Source organism: Equus asinus, chromosome 8, assembly GCF_041296235.1.
Source record: "Equus asinus isolate D_3611 breed Donkey chromosome 8, EquAss-T2T_v2, whole genome shotgun sequence".
Lineage (NCBI taxonomy): Eukaryota > Metazoa > Chordata > Mammalia > Perissodactyla > Equidae > Equus > Equus asinus.
Window position 1 is genome coordinate 75,933,011 of NC_091797.1, and position 17,765 is coordinate 75,950,775.

The 17,765-nt window shown below is 42.5% G+C and overlaps 2 protein-coding genes across 11 annotated transcripts in view; both read right to left on the minus strand.

The window, feature by feature from the left end:
* The window catches only part of HIP1R (huntingtin interacting protein 1 related), a 29,091-nt gene extending 27,555 nt beyond the window's left edge, over positions 1–1,536 (minus strand). The window contains exon 1 of one of the 2 annotated variants that reach the window (XR_011505313.1): positions 1,332–1,536. Coding sequence is in view for 1 of the 2 variants with exons in the window: in XM_044775969.2 (XP_044631904.2) it covers positions 1,332–1,424 (93 nt within the window). In the remaining variant the exon portion in view is untranslated. The remainder of the gene's footprint in view (positions 1–1,331) is intronic. The other variant, XM_044775969.2, reaches the window with a different exon arrangement.
* A 4,002-nt stretch (positions 1,537–5,538) lies between these two features.
* Positions 5,539–17,765, minus strand: part of CCDC62 (coiled-coil domain containing 62) — a 36,613-nt gene continuing 24,386 nt past the window's right edge. For 7 of the 9 annotated variants that reach the window (XM_014858761.3, XM_070515942.1, XM_014858760.3 and 4 more), the window contains 3 exons: positions 15,231–15,356; positions 6,999–7,092; positions 5,539–6,294 (listed from right to left, as the gene is read on the minus strand). In XM_014858761.3, coding sequence (XP_014714247.2) covers positions 7,039–7,092; positions 15,231–15,356 — 180 coding nt within the window. In that variant the 3' untranslated portion in view covers positions 5,539–6,294; positions 6,999–7,038. The remainder of the gene's footprint in view (positions 6,295–6,998; positions 7,093–15,230; positions 15,357–17,765) is intronic. The other 2 variants (XM_014858763.3, XM_070515941.1) reach the window with 1 other exon arrangement.

A 17,765-nucleotide genomic window follows, 5' to 3' on the forward strand; every position in this document is an offset into this window, starting at 1 on the left:
CCAGATGATGATGATGATCACAAGGATAAATTAATACTTTGCGGCCAGGTTGGTTCCAGCGCTTGGCTTTCACATAGCCTTGATGTCTCAAGGTTTTACTATCATTTTCATCGTTAATTACAAGCACAAAGGTGAGAAGGTCTCCCTGAGTTTTTCTTATTTCAAAACGAAAGCTGTTGCAGGCTGCATGTGCTAACTTGATTTGAAAGCAACTGCAGACGTCACGGCTCTCTGCAGGGAGAGGTGGGAAGGAACTTGCTAAAGGCAGCCACAAATGTCATCATCCTGCTTCAGACAGAGGTGGGTGGGGTCCTTTTGGCTTGTTTGATTTCTAAAGTAAAAGTTTTCTGCTATTTCAGTCTTGGTTGACTTATTCTGGCAAATGAGCAAGTCTGCTCTCCCCTCCCCGGGGCATAAGAACACCCCAGTGTTGGTAAAATAAAAAGGAACAGAAAAGCAGAAACACAGCGACACCTGCATGGTGGGGTCTCAGCAGGAGCACATGTAGAAATACACACCATTGTTTAATTTTTAAAACAGCCTTCTCAGGATAGGCCATGCTCTGGAGGAGATGCCGGCGCGTGGGAAGTGCGGGAAGGGAGCCCGAGGAAGTTTCTGTCAGGCGCCGGAATTTAATAAGGGGGTGTGAACCTATTTATATATGTGGGCCAGCGCACCGGCAAACAAGTCTGGCTGCATACGTGCAACTTTTCGCCAAGTAGATAATGAGATATTGTGCGGCCCTGGAAAACAGCTCAGGAGAAAAGGAAACAGGGAGTTTCCTTCAAGGAAATGCACTGCCTCCCTGAGGTGGGGGCATTTTTATAAGGCGTGGAAGCAGGTGGCAGGAGCCCGTCTGCAGGAGCCGGGGAGGGCAGCACCGCCAGGGCAGAGAATCCGTCGGCCCGCGCCGCCCGGACGCACCTCGACCCCGCCGGGCGCCTCCGCGTCTCGGCCCCGCTCCACCTGGGTCCCCCGCCACCTCGCTCCCCGGCCACCTGGGTCCCCGCCGCCTCGCTCCCCGGGCCGCATCTCGGTCGCCCGCCACCTCGCTCCCCGGGCCGCATCTCGGTCGCCCGCCACCTCGCTCCTCGGCCACCTCTCGGTCGCCGCCACCTCGCTCCCCCGCCACCTCGGCCGGGCTCCGGCGCGCGCTTCCGGTCCACCTGCGCGCGGGGCGACCGGGCGGCGGAGGCCGGGGAGCGAGGCGGCGCGGGCGGCCCCAGCCCTGGCGCTCGGAGGCGGGCAGGCCGGGCCCTGAGGGACGCGCGCGAGGGGCCGGGGAGAGGGCGCCGCCCGCCCGCCCTCCCGCCCGCGGCCCCGCCGCTCGCCTGGGTCTTGTCGAACTGCTCGCGCTCGGCCTCCAGGCTGTGGCCCGGCCTGCGGCTCAGCACCCGCGCCGGCACGTTCTTGATGCTGTTCATCCTGCCGGCCCGCCGCCCGCGCTCCCGGCCCGGCTCCGCGCAACTGAGCGCGTCACCGCCGGCGCCCGAGCCTAGGCACCGCGAGGCCCGCGCGGCGCCCGCCGGGGGAGGAGCCCGGCCGCCGCGGGCCCCGCCCCTCGCCCCGCCCCCGCCCCCGCCTCCCGCCAGGCGAGCCGCAAGCCAGCGCCCCCTCCACACCTCCACCCTCCCCTCTCAAGGCCGAGCGAAAAAACCCGTCCTTCCTCCTTCCTCAGAACTCCGGGCGCGGGCCAATTCCCTTCCTCCCGACACACCCTCCACCCCGGACACTAAGTCCTGTCTACACCAGGCCAGGATCTGGTTAATTGGAGAAAACTTGGCCTAAGTGAATCTGACCAATGGAAGCACAACTAGCCTTTTTCACTTTTCCTTTTTAGTCTTATATTAACTTATGTGTCAAAAATGCATACAATTAAGCTGTCCTCTCTTTGTGCATCTCTAACGTAACTGCAGTTGTTATCAGTGCGGGGCTGTGGGATGAAATTTCAGAGACTGCAGGCTCCAGCATGCAGACGCCTTGCCAGAGTAAGGGGACCGGGAGGCAGGGCTGGGACAGCCTGCAGACAGATCTGAACAAAACACAGTGCTGGGCCATCGAAGTGCATCGGAAAGATGCCGCAGGAGGTGGTGTGAGACTTTTAAAACCATTATTATTGGTTTGCTTTTTAAATTATTGGGCACAAGACTGAAGTAAAAAGAATCACAGTTCTCCCAAGTGTGTGCTCTCAAATGGTTATTTTGTTTCTGCTATCCTCAGCTTTCCTCTCAGAATATAGGTGTGAAATCACCCAGTACAGCAACCAAGAGGGAAGGTGATGCCTACATAACCCTGAACATTGTCTCCGGACCCTTTCTGTAACCTCACGGATTCCTGGCTGCCTGGGTCCGGAGCTGATGCTGGGTACTGGAAAGATGTATTTGACAGAGCTCTCCTCTCAGTCTAGAGAAATTAACCATGCTTTCTGTAATTCCAATCACTGAAAAGCTTCTTTACCAGAATAACAATAGCTAATATTTATTGAATGCTTATTGTTTGCTAGACACTGGGCTAAACCCTTTACATGTATTATTTCATTTTTAATCCTCAGCACCCTGGTCAATAGCTGTGGTCAAAGTCCACAGTAAAGGAGTTTGCTGACTCCGTACCAGCTGTTTCTCAGACTCCTCTTTCGACTTGAACAAAAGCAGTTTTCCTGTCATCTTCACACTTAACACAGTATCTTCTTTTAATCCAGGCAACAACCCCTCTGGATCTGTGATGTCTGCCACAGTGACTTAACATTAGCAACCAACTACCACTCTTCTTAAGAATAGAGTTATTTCTGTGCCAGACACTGTGCTCAACATGTGTTGGGATCCCAGAGCACTTGGCTAAAACATCTCTAGTGACTTGTAACTTATCTGCTTGTAGGCAAGGTTTTCAGCTACCAGAGGTCAAGGACCACTCTGTCTTACTCAGTTTCATACACTCAGTGCCTAGCAGGGTGCCTGGTGCATCAGCAATGTTCAATAAACGCCCGTGAAATGAAGGGCTGAAAGTGAGTAAACAACTCCCCATAATTTGGTACACTTCACCATATGGCTCAGTTTTATGAAAGATCATTCCTGGGGACACAAGGATACAAGCTTCCCCACTCTTAGTTTGTCTAGGTTCATCTCTCAGAACATCTCAGACAGGACACCTGGTTCTAGTACTGGCTCCATCCCTGGTTGGCTGAGATTCTCATGTCATTAGAATCAAGGTGCCAGTTTGGTGTATCTCCAGGGTTGTTTAATGCTTCCCCCAGACTATTACAAAGGCAAAGTGTTTGGGATACAAATTAGACTTTGTTTCAAGGAAAACCCAAGAAGACAAACAGTAGCATTTACATCATTGGGCTTACTAAAATGATGGTGCTGCAATCCCCAGTGCCTCATTAACACATGTGTATGATCTAGCCCCAGCTTCTCTGTCCAGCTTCATCTTGTGCCATCCTAGTCCATTAGGTTTGAAAATATGTCATACTCCTTCCCACCTCAGGGCCTTTGCACATGCTGTTACCATTGTCTGGAATGCTCTTCCTCCTCCTGTTTGCCAGTTAGCATCTACTCCTTTTTTAGCTTAGTTCAGACGTCACTTCCTCAGGGAAGCCTTCCCTGAACCCTCCACCTAGGTCCCTAGCTCAAAGCATTATTTCATAGCACTTACCAGTTTTCTATGACCTCTTTGTGATTATTTGATTAAGGTCTATCTCTTCCACTAGACTGTAAACAAGGATTGAGTCTGCTTTGCTCACTTTGTGCCTCCAGTGGCCAGCAAAGCAGTACTTACTGTGTACTCAAATTATTTTGTTCTTTTCTGTTTAGATCTCCTGAGCTCGCATTTGGCTGAGAACCCAGAAATCATCCTTTATGGGACTGATTCATACGCCCTCTTCGTTTGACAAACTCCTCTCAAAAACCATCCTGGTTTTAACCTCCCTTGTCAGCTGTGGTCCTGATTAATGTGTCTGGTTTCTTAATCTGATCTTAGTCACTGTTCTCTATCACGTAGGAAGTGGTTAAGATTATTCTGTTTAAGACTGAGAATGATGAACTTTCCTGAAATGGACCCTAACAAAATCGTCGCCAAATGGCTCAAGAGAAGCAAAGGTACATTACTTCGAAACAATCACATTAACGACACTACAGAACTCCAGGGAAGGAAAATCTCAGGTCAAGGCCACCGAGAAAAACTCCAGGATCAATTAGTCAGAGCAGACACAGGTTTCGATCCTCAGCCACGTTCCTGAAATGAACCAGCCCTACCCCAGGGCCTCTCAGTTCCATGCATTCTACTAGCACTTTTTAGGTAAAACCGCTGTTAGTGTTTATTATCTTGATTCAGAATTTCTTTCTTTTGGGGTATTTCTATTTCTGTTTAAAAGATCTATCTATTCACAAATTCTAAAAATACCCTTATATCAGTCTCTTCTGATGGCTGAGATAATTTCTGGCAGGCAAATTACAGTATAATTTAGTTGCCTCCTCTTAAGATGAAAGAATGCTGATGACAAAATATACACGCTAAAATCTAGTTTTATCTTGCAACTATTTCAAACATACTGAGGCTGCCTCTCTGTAACAGAAATTGCTCACACATTTAAATAACTTAGGTTGAGATAGACAAATTGATAATATGAAGATTTCCCATTTTTGAATTCCACATGTTATAATTCACAATAATGTGTTGGGGTAAGAACAGGTGCTGTAGATACTATAACCCTATGAGCTAAAATATACTAAGCCACAAAATAATGTCTGACTTTTTTCAAATCCTTTAGTTCCCCAAATTTTCCTACTTAGACCTGATCAGTGTTCTCCTTTCACCAGGCAAATTGACATGTTGCCATGAACCTATCAGAAGGATAAGGAGAGGAGCTGGCCTGGTGGCGCAGTGCTTAAGTGCACAAGTTCTGCTTCAGCAGCCCCAGGGTTCGCTGCTTCGGATCCCAGGTGCGGACATGGCACCGCTTATCAAGCCATGCTATGGCAGGCATCCCACACAGAAAGTAGAAGAAGGGCACAGATGTTAGCTCAGGGCCAGTCTTCCTCAGCAAAAAGAGGAGTATTGGCGGCAGATGTTAGCTCAGGGCTAATCTTCCTCAAAAAAAAAAAAGAGAAGGAGAAAATTTAATATTTTGTTTCTCAGACTGGAAGTCAGCCTGTCCAGGGACATTTTAGGTTTCCAATTTGGAGGGGATAGTTGAGAATCAGCTATACCTTCCTCAGACTTGCTCTTTACAAACCAGCGTAGGCTGAGGGAGAAAGGAAGCATTTAGAAAGAACATAGCCAAACCTCACCCAATTTCTCTTTTCAGCACCCTAATTACAAAGGCTAAATGGGGTGGCTCCTTCACTCTCATGAAAATCATCTCTGAAGCAGCACTGAAACCTTTTAACAAAGCGGCATTTATACAGCACAATAGAACTTTGATTATCTGCAATGCTTAAAAAAATACACTCCCATTCCTGAGGAAATTAACTCGCCAGGTTCGTTTTCAAGCAACTAACTTTCCTATTTAACCACTGTATAATAAACAGAAACCAAAGAAAATTACTTTTTATTATTAAAAATATTTTTTATTGACTGAAGCTGATCAATTCTCTTAGAAGGGACAGAGAGGCACATAGTATATTCTTCAAAAAATTAAATTACTTTACAAGTTAAAACATAAGTGTTTTAGTCTTTAATGATAAAAAAAAATACATATAAGACTTGATCTGCCAGCAAGGTTTTGTTTGTTTGAGTAGACGGGACTACAGACCCCGACAACATGGGGCTCTGCTCAGCTTTGGGATAGAAGGACCGCGACTGTCAGTAACCGAGGAGCTAATTCCAGTTAAAAATATTTTATATTATATCATTTCATGTCTATTTACACAGTAAAGTCCAGAGCTAAAACCACAAGAGAAGAGAATACTTTTTCTCATATATTTGGAGCTGACTCTGATAAACCACTAGTTGTAATTTAAATGTATGCACAGCTTTAAAAAAATCAGATAGTTAAAATAGCATTTTATATGCAGGCTTCTCTATTTTGATTAAAGAGCTTTTCTAGTATTTAACCGTCGTATACAAACAATATACAATAAGGGCTAATTTCTTGCACATGAAAAATATTTCTTACATAAGAAAATGGGTAATTTGAAAAACAAAATATAGATGTTTAAAAATTCACTTTCAGTTTCTGCTCCCCTTTGGTATTAAATGTTGCTCACAAAGGATTACAATCCTCTTTTTGTTTTCAAAGGTGAAGTCCCAGGTATTGATGTCTGCTTCCTGCCTTCCACATAGATGAGAAATCGGCTTCTACAGGAAGGAAACGCAGTTAATAGAATCAAAATCGATGAGGGCTGCCCGGCGTGCTCTAGGCTCTGGGCTCTCAGACATTAACTACACATCCTGATCTTCATCAACACACGGCTGTGCCAGATATCCTAAATATGAAAACTTCCCAGCAAAGGGCGAGAACAGGAGAGAGGGACCAAGGGAGAGGGCTTCTTAAGCTCACTGCTCCCACGGTTTTCTAAATGCTCCTGCGCTTACACTGAAAACAACTGACATGATTATACTTCGTAACTGGATTCTAAAGAGCCTTTGCATATGAAATGAAGGTTTGATAGAAGAAAATACAAATCAAGAAAGTGGTTACTGGGTCAATAAACCTTTTTATAAAACTTGAAACCCCCAGGAAAAGACTTCTTTCCAGACAGACATTCAGACGAAATGCTGAAATGTTCATTTAGATTCCGATTTTGAAAGCTGTATGTATTCATTTCCTTAGGTTAAAAATCTGGGTACTGAGAACAAGAACTTTTTGATCTGCATTTCTCTTACAAGTAACTGCCATTTTCCTCTGGTTAAATTTAGAAGGTATGTATAAATAGGTCAAGCACAAGAGAAAGGATTACAGGGCGTCCAAATGCATGGCCTTGACTCCACATTATCAATGTTCCCAAGTTACTTATTAAATGCCAACTGAGACACAGGTGAGACAAGCAAAGGTGACTTACCCATGATCACAACAAAGACTGAAGTTGACTTTTGTTTTCTCTAATTACTGAGAAAGGTATTTTTTTGAGCTGACTCTTCTGAGACTTCTAAATTCTACAAAACAAATCCCAAATCAGTACCCAGGAAAGGAAAACTAGAAAATACTTAAGAAGACAATACACAAACATAGCAGAATTGCCTTTAAAAGACCTTTGGGAATTAATGGAATAGAAGGAAGTAATTTCATCAACTACCATCCATCCGTCCAACAAAGAGGTAGGGATTTCCTACTCCTGTGTGGGGCCCTCTGTCCCTCATGGCATCGTAGGAATGCTGTTTGCTTTACCATATGTGTCATTGCTAAACTCTGGCAATCAGCTAATGCTCAAATATAAGCGGCTCTTTGTCAGCCCAACATAGACGATGTGGTGAGCCCTTAATGAAGCAACAGTCATCAGAAGAATCAACAAGTCTAAGTGTTATAATTCATTAAAGTGCCTACTGAGGGCTTAGTTAGCATTGTTAAGTTTGGGGGAGATATTTAAAAAAGAAGAGAAGGAGGAGGAAAGAGGAGGAGGATGACACCTGGCCAGACACGGGTACTCGCAGGTGATGAACTTCAGCTTGCAGGGTAAGCTGCCTTCTCAGCCTCTTCCTCCTCCCTGTGGGGCCTCTATCTGAGCCATCCGAGGATTATTCTCCGAGCTTCCAGACGTCTGTGCTTTTACTCACGCTGCTTCCTCTCTACTCAAATAGCCCTCCTATATTTTACAATCTGATGTATTTTATTTTATTCATTTAAAAACATTATTCTAGGGGCCAGCCCCATGGCCGAGTGGTTAAGTTCACATACTCTGCTTTGGTGGCCCAGGGTTTCGCCAGTTCAAATCCTGGGTGCAGACATGGCACCGCTCGTCAGACCATGCTGAGGTGGCATCCCATATGCCACAACTAGAAGGACCCACAACTGAAAATACACAACTATGTACCGGGGGGCTTTGGGAGAAAAAGGAAAAATAAAATCTGAAAAAAAAACCCAAGAAACAAAACATTATTCTAAAAGGCCTCTACCAGTCTGCCACAAATAATACCAACAGTCTCACAACAGTCCTGACGATGTCCAGTCCCATGTTCTAGTCAAAACTCCAAGTTCAGTTTCAGGCTGAGTCCCTCCCCATTCCCACACTTCAGGAAAGTAGAAAGCCTGCTGTGGGGGAAGGTGAGTGGTCAGCTGTGCTGTGTTTTACTCTTTCTTTCCTTTTTTCCCTATTTTCAAATTATTGGTTTTTTTTAATAGTTGATATACTGACATGATTTGAAAATAAAAACAATGTATATTCTTATTCCTGCCCCCTTTTGTACATACGTAGAAAACCACATAAATCTTTCAGGATCTTGCTTCTTTTCACTTAATAATATATTCTGGAAACATTTACACATCCAAGATCTTCCCCATTCTGTTTCATGGCTGGGTAATATTCCACTGTGTGGACATACCATAGCTATTCACTCAGTTCCTTTTTGCTGGACACTTGGATCATTTCCTAACTTTTGCTATGATAAAGCAATGGTGCAATGAAAAACTCATACATATGCCACTTTATGCACATGCAGATATAACTGTACGAGAGATTCCTAAAGTGACACTGCTGCATTAAAGGGTCAGTTCTGCAATTTTCAGGAAATATTGCCAAGTTCCCTGCCAGAAGGACTGCATCACTTTGTGCCAGCACCATAGGGCCTGTTTCAGAGAAAGGCTTTGAAACGAGACTCTTGTCTTTATTAACAGATGGCAAAGCCCTGGTGAGGCAGACAGAACTCTCAGAACTCTACCCTGCTTCCTTACTGCAAAAATTAAGAACTTTTTACAAAATTATTTGCTTTTTCTGTAACTAGCTATACCCAGTTCAAAGAACTAGAAGAGAGGAGTTTGTAAAGTCCGTGGCCAAGAGGATTTCTGTTCATTAAATTCTGTTTTCCTAACATCTCTAGAATTAGTTAACAATCCACAAGAAAATATATTACGTCTGGAGCCGATATTTTTTCCAAATAAGTGATATCTGACGCTGGCTGTGAGATGTTAGGAGATTTAATGACTTTCCTCACCTGTAAAGTAAAAGACTGACAGATATCTCTTAGGGGTCTTTCAAGCTCAAAAATTCTCTCAAATTAAGTTTTCACCAACCTCAAAAAGCTTTAGCATTTTTTCAGTCTATACCTGAGGTCACTGTTTTGTGCCTTTTTCCTGCGCTTTCCCTATCAGTTCCATTCACAGTATCCTCCGTACCAGGTACTGTGTGTGCCACAACTGGGGAAACCAAGATGAAGGAGGGGGCTCCTCACGGCGCTCACAGAGGGGCAGGGAGATGGGTATGTAGCAGCTGTCATTTACTGTGACGTGCACTCTGAGGGAATCTGTACACCATCACACACACAGAGCCGTGCTATGAGGACGAAAGTGGGGAAGCTACTGACCATATCTTAGACAGGAATTTAACGTAAAACCCTAGAGAACAGGTTAAGAGAAAAGCTTGAGGCCAGGAGGCTGAGTAGGAGTCTGTCAGGTAGATTATACTGAAATATAGTAAGTTCTGCTATACACTTATTTTGAAAATGTGAATTTGTTCCAACACATCTGATATGTTAGGGAACAGATTGAGCATAATGTGAAGTTTGCGTTTGTTTGCCTGAGATTTTGTCCAAGAGAAACACTAGGTGAACTATGTACCCAGCTGGACTGAGCCCCGCCATGCAGGAATACACACACACGCACACACATGCATGCGCACACACGCGCACTCACATACACCCCTCAGACATGTCCTGGCTTCCCCACATCTGCGGTGAGAAGCTTCCATCCGAGAGCCCTCCTTCCACCACTTCCCAAGGAGTCACGTGCAGCAACCTCTCCGACACCACTCAATCCTGCAGGCAAACTTCGGTCTTTTTCAAGGTAGTGGCATATTTACTGCAGTATTTAAGTATTTCCTAACCACTTGACATGTATAAAGCTGTCCTACCATTCTGATTATATTCCTGTCCTTTTTAAAAAATGTGTCACTGACACAATCGTTTGAGTGTCATGCTCCTAACCCCATTCTTCCCGTCAGCCGTGTGGTTTTTATTGCGCAATTGTGCACCGTGTGGTGAAATTTAGGAACTCACACATTGTATTACAGCAGAAGAAACTGTGGTTATCACAGTATTAAGCAAGGTAGTGATATAATAATACATACTCCATTAGTGCATTAAATAAGAAGATCTAGCAGCAAGGCTAATATTCCATAATTCTGAGGTAGTTCTAAGGATAAATGATATTTCACGATACCTGTAATAACTGAAATGTGACGTGAAACTATCTGTGATCTCTACTAGTGACAAAGTCACAGGTATCAGGCACTACTGTGGCTTGTTTCCTGTATTCTTAATGAAGGAAGTGCTAAATCTCAATTAGAGTTAATCAAAATAAACTTAGGTATAATTTTTATTCCCATCAAAATTTATGGATCCCCTGAATTCTACTCAACAGACTCTGATTAAAAACCTCTACCTAACAAGTCCAGAGAGGCAGAAAGCAGACTAGTGGTGGCCAGGAACTGTGGGGAGGAAGAATGGGGAATGCTGCTGAGGGGGACAAGATTTCTTCTGGGATGATGAAAATGTTCTAAAATCGGATTATGGTGATAGTCACACAATTTTGTAAATATACTAAAACCACTGAATTATGTACTTTACGTGGGAGAACTTTATGATATGTACATTGTATCTCAATAAAGATGTTTTTAAAAAGCCCTTACCAATATTTAAAAATATTCTCTGCCCCAATGTATACAAATTACTTCACTAATGCTTCCAAGAGAGTTTGTTGAGAAAGTATCTTCCCAGAAACCACCACAAAGTCCATCATGGTTTCCACTTTGAAAAGCTTATATCGCACATATGGTATGTATAGTTTTAAAAATCACTATTTTTGGAGCCCATTATTCTTTAAGGCAATCTTTGCAACTACCTGTTGAGGTTTGTGGCAATGAGCATGTTGATTCTAAAATAGTTAAGGTTCTAGTTTCAGATCATCTGTGTCCCATGGAAACTGCTCCATGGAACTCTGAGTCTAACAAAATGCCATGTGAAGAAGAGCTAAGTAAGAAATGCCACCAGAGAGTATTTCATGGAAATAAGACAAAGAAGTCCACTCTCATTATTTCTATTCAACATTGATCTGGAGGTCTTAGCCAGAGCAATAAGGTAAGAAAAAGAAATAAGGCATAAAGATTAGAAAAAGAAATTGTTTTTTTTTTGAGGGAGATTAGCCCTGAGCTAATATCTGCTGCCAATCCTCCTCTCTTTGCCGAGGAAGACTGGCCCTGAGCTAACATCCGTGCCCATCTTCCTCTACTTTCTATGTGGGACGTCTACCATAGCATAGCTTGCCAAGTGGTGCCATGTCTGCATCCGGGATCTGAACTGGCGAACCCTGGGCCACAGAAGTGGAACATGCAAACTTAACCATTGTGCCACTGCGTCAGCCCCTGAAATTCTTTATTCACAAATGACATGATTGTCTAGGTGGCAAATCCTAAGAACCAACAGAAAATCTACTAGACTAGGTGAATTTAACAAAGACGCAATTTACAAAAGTCATTTATAGTTCTTTATATCATCAACAAACAATTTGAGAATGAAATTTAAAATACCATGTATATTGGCATCAGTGAAAAAAATCAGGAATAAATTGAACAAAAGATGTGCAGGACCCCTACCATGAAAATTATAAAATATGGTTAAGAGAAATGAAGGCAGCCCTAAATAAATGGAGAAATACTCTATCCATAGATGTCAGTTCTTCCCAAAAGACCTATAGATTCACTGAAATCACAGTATCAGTGTGCATTTTTACAAAAATTGACAAGTAGACTTTAAAACTGCTACAGACTTGCAAAGGACCTAGAATGGGAAAACAATCTTGCAAAAGAAGAACACAGTAGAGGATGTATACTACTGGATTTCCATAGAGTTACATAATCAATACAGTGTGGTATTACTCTAAGGAGAACAAGCAGATCAAGTGGAACTGATCAGAGTCCAGAAACAGACCCTCACGTATATAATCAACTGATTTTCAACAAAGGTGCCGAAATGGAGAAAGGACAATCTTCTCAACAAATGGTGCTGGAACTGGATATCTGTATGAGAAAAATGAACCTTGATCTTTACTTCACACCATCAGCAAAAATTAAGATGAACTATAGCCCTAATCAGAACTATAAAACTTCTAGGAGGAGAAAATATTCACAACCTTGGAGTAGATTTCTATGACACAAAAGGCACCATTTAAAAAAAATGGATAAATGGGACTTCATCAAAATTTTAAATTTCTGCTCTTCAAAAGACACTTAAGAAAATGAAAAGGCAAACCACAAACTGGAAAAAAATATTCACAATACATCTGGCAAAAGACAAAGGACTTGTGTCCAGACTATGCAAAGAACTCTTAAAACTCAATAACAAAGGAAACAGGTCAAATCTAAAACAGGCAGAAGACTTGAAGAGACACTTTGCAAAAGAAATGAAGAGCCAATAAGCACATGAAGAGATGAACATCATTAGGTCATCAGGAAAATGCAAATTAAATGGTAAGGAGATGCCACTTTGTTTTTACTAGAATGGCTAAAATTAAATCGACTGACAAAACCAAGTGGTGGTAAGGATGTGGCACACCTGGAACTTTCATACACTTGGTAGAGACGTAAAATGGTACAACCATCTTGAAAACAACTTGGCAGTTTACAAAAAAGTTAAACATCCACCTAACCTATTACATAACCTAACCTATTAGATATTTACCTTAGAGAAATGAAAACATATGTCCATAAAAAAAGGTTGTATGAAAATGTTCATAGCAGCTTTATTCATAATAGCCCCCAGCTAGAAACAACCCAAATGTCCCATCAACAGGTGAGAAAACAAATTGTAGTCTATTCATACACTGGAACACTAATCAGCAGTAAAAAGCAGTGAAGGTCTGATACACAACAACATGGATGAATCGAAAATAATTCTGTTTGAAGAAGCTGAAGAGCACCTGCTGTATGAGCGCATTTATGTGAAGTTCCAGAACAGGCAAAACTATGCTCTAGCGATAAAACCAGACCAGTAGCTGCCTGGAGTGGGGTAAGGAGGGATTTACTCTACAGAGCATGACGGAACTTTCTGGGGAGATGGAAACATTCTATATCTTGACAGAGATGCTGGTTACATGGGCACACATACATTTACCTAAACTCATTGAACTAGTGATCTGTACCAGTTCTTCATGAAAGAACAAGTATATAGGCATTAAAGACATTCCTAATAAAATCTCTATTTTATTGTACACAAATTATACGTCAATAAAGTAGATTTTAAAAGAAAAGTACAGGGGCCGGCCCCGTGGCCGAGTGGTTGAGTTCATGGGCTCTGATTCAGCAGCCCAGGATCTACCAGTTCGAATCCTGGGTGCGGACATGGCACCGCTCATCAGGCCATGCTGAGGTGGCATCCCACGTGCCACAACTAGAAGGACCCATAACTAAAAATATACAACTATGCACTGGGGGGCTTTGGGGAGAAAAAGGAAAAAAAAAAAAACCTTGATAAAAGAAAAGTATTTCAGTGTTCTTGGAGACCTTTTTTATTTTAGTTTTTTGGTCAGGGATACAAAAAAGTTTAACTCAATGGCTTTCAAATATCTTTAACCATGCATATAACACACACAAGTCATGAACCTGGAAGCCTAAACTCAAAGCATCAGTTCCAAGCTCTTACTTAACAGGTTAGGAAAGTGGGACCCAAGGATCCTGATTTCTAGTTTGAGGTTCTTTTCACCGTTTACGTTAACGCTATAAAATCTACAAAGCAACTTATATCATGGCTACTGACATGTTACCATGCTCAGAAAAAGCAGTTAAAATTAACATGTGAAACAATTCCTGAAGGAATGACAGATTTAGAAAATTACTATTTTGCAATTCCTAATGAAGTAATAAATCTAAATAATAATAGTCAAGGAATGGTAAAATCATTAGGCGAGGGGCCGGCCCGGTGGCGCGGCAGTTAAGTGCGCACGTTCTGCTTCGGCACTCTGAGGTTCACCGGATTGGATCCCGGGTGTGGACACGGCACCGCTTGGCAAGCCATGCTGTGATAGGCGTCCCACATAGAAAGTAGAGGAAGATGGGCACAGATGTTAGCTCAGGGCCAGTCTTCCTCGGCAAAAAGAGGAGGATTGGCAATGGATGTTAGCTCAGGGTGAATCTTCCTCATAAAAAAAAAGTGAAGGAGAGGAAGGAAGAGGAAGAAGAAAGGGGAGGAGGAAGAAGGAAGGAAGTGGAAGGAAGGAAGCAGGGCAGAGAGAGGGCAGGAGAAGGAACTGTTGGGGATTAAGAGGGACTTCACAGGACAAATCCAAATGCCAAATATGGACCTTGGTTGGATATTAATTTGAACAAAGGGTAAAAAGACATTTTTGAGATTAATGGAGAAAACAATATGATTTAGTCATTAGATGATATTAAAGAATTATTGTTAATTTGGTTGGGTGGATAATGTTCTGGTTGCTTTTTAAAAGTCCTTATCTGCTAGAGATATATAACGAAGTATTTATGAGTGGAATGATATGACGTTTAGGATTTGCTTTAAATTGCTTCAGAAGAAAATGTGTATGGATGGGGGAAGATAAAACAAAAATGGCAGAAAGTTGATGGTTCTCGACAGTCTGTGATTATATTAGTCTTTCTACTTCTGTGTGTACTTGAAATTTTCTACAATAAAATGTTTTTCAAAAATCCCCAAAAGGGGGCCAGTCTGTGGCCTAGTGGTTAAGTTCAGCACCCTCTGCTTTGGTGGCCCAGGTTCAGTTCCCAGGCCCAGAGCTACACCATTCACCAGCAGCCATGCTGTGGTGGCAACCCACATGCAAAACAGACGAAGATTGTCACAGCTGTTAGCTCAGGGCGAATCTTCCTCAGAGGAAGAAAAAAAAATCTCCCAGAATTTATATTCATATGCCCAGGTAATGAGAAAGAGGAAGTTTGGGTGCAGCAACATTTGAGTGTGACTTTTTCCTCCTCCTTAAAACCAGTGTACTACCTCCCTCTCTCAGAGACATAAACTTTCTAACAGAAAAGGCTGCCCTGCTAGCGATATTTGCACACAAGTACTCAGTGGACTGTTCAGTTACAACAGATGGGGTCAAAAGAAAAGTAACCACGTACATTTTGGGCACTGCTGTTGAAACTCTCAGAGCTGAGGGGGAGCAGAGTACTCAGCTCCAGATCTGTAACCATCTGACGGGATTCTGCCAGCAAACGCTGAAGCTTGCTAGTGGGAGAAAAATCATCCTGCCAAGGTAACGCAGTTTAAGCATTCATGAGATCAAGAAGCATTTTTAAATGTTTACCTTCACAAATACAATGTTACAAACACAAATGTTAACTACTTGTTAATATTTTTTGACTTTAGGTATTATAAAGCAGGATATTAAATACTAGAATAACCAAAGTCCATGTATTTCTTAGAACCCACATAGCTAAATAACTTGTCTGAAACAGAATTTACTACAACTAATTAACTAACATCCAAGTGATAAAAGAATACCAGGCATTGTTTAGCTCTCCTAAATCATCTTTCCTAGGCCATAACTAGAATGTCAAAATAGTTGCAAAATGCAACTTCAACACTAAAGGCTTGTAAAGCTTTTAAAAATATGTGGAACTATGCCCTAGTTTGTTCTTGTTTAATTTTCAACTTTGGGATCTGAATTTTTTAGCATGCCAACTGCTCTCAAAAGCACCTAGACTAGGGGCCAGCCTGGTGGCGCCGCGGTTATGTTCGCATGTTCTACTTCAGCGGCGCGGGGTCCACCAGTTCAGACCTACGCACCACTTGTCAAACCATGCTGTGGCAGGTGTCCCACATATAAAGTAGAGGAAGATGGGCACAGATGTTAGCCCAGGGCTGGTCTTCCTCAGCAAAAAGAGGAGGACTGGCAGCAGATGTTAGCTCAGGGCTAATCTTCCTCAAAAACAGAACAAAACAAAACAAATTTTAACAACACCTAGGCTAATTCTTCCATTAAGAAAAGTTTATTTCTGGGGCCAGCCCCATGGCCGAGTGGTTAAGTTCGCGTGCTCCACTTCAGCGGCCCAGGGTTCGAATCCTGGGCGCAGACATGGCGCCGCTCATTAGGCCATGTTGAGGCGGCATCCCACATGCCACAACTAGAAGGACCCACAACTAAAATATACAACTATGTACTGGGGGGATTTGGGGAGGAAAAAAAAGCAGGAAAAAACAAAAAAAAGATTGGCAACAGTTGTTAGCTCAGGTGCCGATCTTTAAAAAAATAAATAATAAAATAAAATAAATTAAAAAAAAGAAAAAGAAAAATTCATTTCTAATTTTTCGTGAACAATGATCAATACTGACCTGGATTTAGAAGATGTTTAATAAATACCTGCTATATGAATATATCTATGTATATATATATACAACACACATACAGACACACACACACACACACACACATACAGATATATATACATGCATGGACAACATAGGCATGCAATGTCATATACTGCCTCAGAAAAGTAGATGCAAACATCGAAAAAGGGTCTCCTAAAAGCTAGAAAAGGTAATAGCTAGTATTTCCCCTCAAATGTATAACTTAAAAAAATTAACAGCTTTGAGGTATAATTGACATATAATTAACTGTACAATTAAAGTGTACAGTCTGATGAGTTCTGACATGTGCACACATCCATGAAACCATCCCCCCAATGAACAGGGATCGTATTCTTCACACCGAGGCCCCTTTAGAATTCCTGCCTCTGTGAGCCCCTCCCCCTATTCCCAGACAACTACTCACCTGCTGTCTGTCACCAGAGATTAGTCTGCATTGCTAGTATAAACAGATTCATGCTGTTGTCTGTCTGGCTTTTTCTTTTTTTCTTTTTTCCTTTCTTTTTGAGGAAGATTAGCCCTGAGCTAACATCTGCTGCGAATCCTCCTCTTTTTGCTGAGGAAGACTGGCCCTGAGCTAAAATCTGCACCCATCTTCCTCTGTTTTATATGTGGGATGCCTGCCATAGTGTGGCTTGCTAAGCAGTGCCTAGGTCCACGCCAGGATCTGAACCGGCGAACCCTGGGCCGTCAATGTGGTGTGAGCAAACTAAACCTCTACACCAACGGGCCAGCCCCTAGCTTCTTTTATTCAGCATAATTATCTTGAGATTCACTCATGTTGTGCATGTATAAATAGTTCATTCTTTTTTATTGCTGAGAAGTACTCCATTGTATGGATATACCATAGTTTGTTTATCTGTGCACCTACTGATACATATTTGGGTCATTTCCAGTTTTTTAGCTAGTACAAGTAACACTGCTTGAATATTTGTGTATAAGTCTTTGTGTGGATATATATTTCTATTTCTCTGGGAGTGGAATAGCTGGGTCACATGGTAGGTGTATATTTAACTTTTTAAGAAACTACCAAAGTGTTATGCACAGTGGCTGTCCTCTTTACATCCTCACTGTCAGTGAATCAAACTCGCAGTTGCCCAGGATTCTAGTCAACACGTGGCATGGTCAATGGAGAATTAACACTCAGCAAATACCCATTAGGGGCCAGGCCCCACGACATCTCATTTCACCAAAATGACTGTGATCTTAGTACTGCATATTTGTGGATGAGGAAACATAAGAAATTAAATAACTTTGCTAAGGTCAATGAGCTAAGACAAAGTAAAATG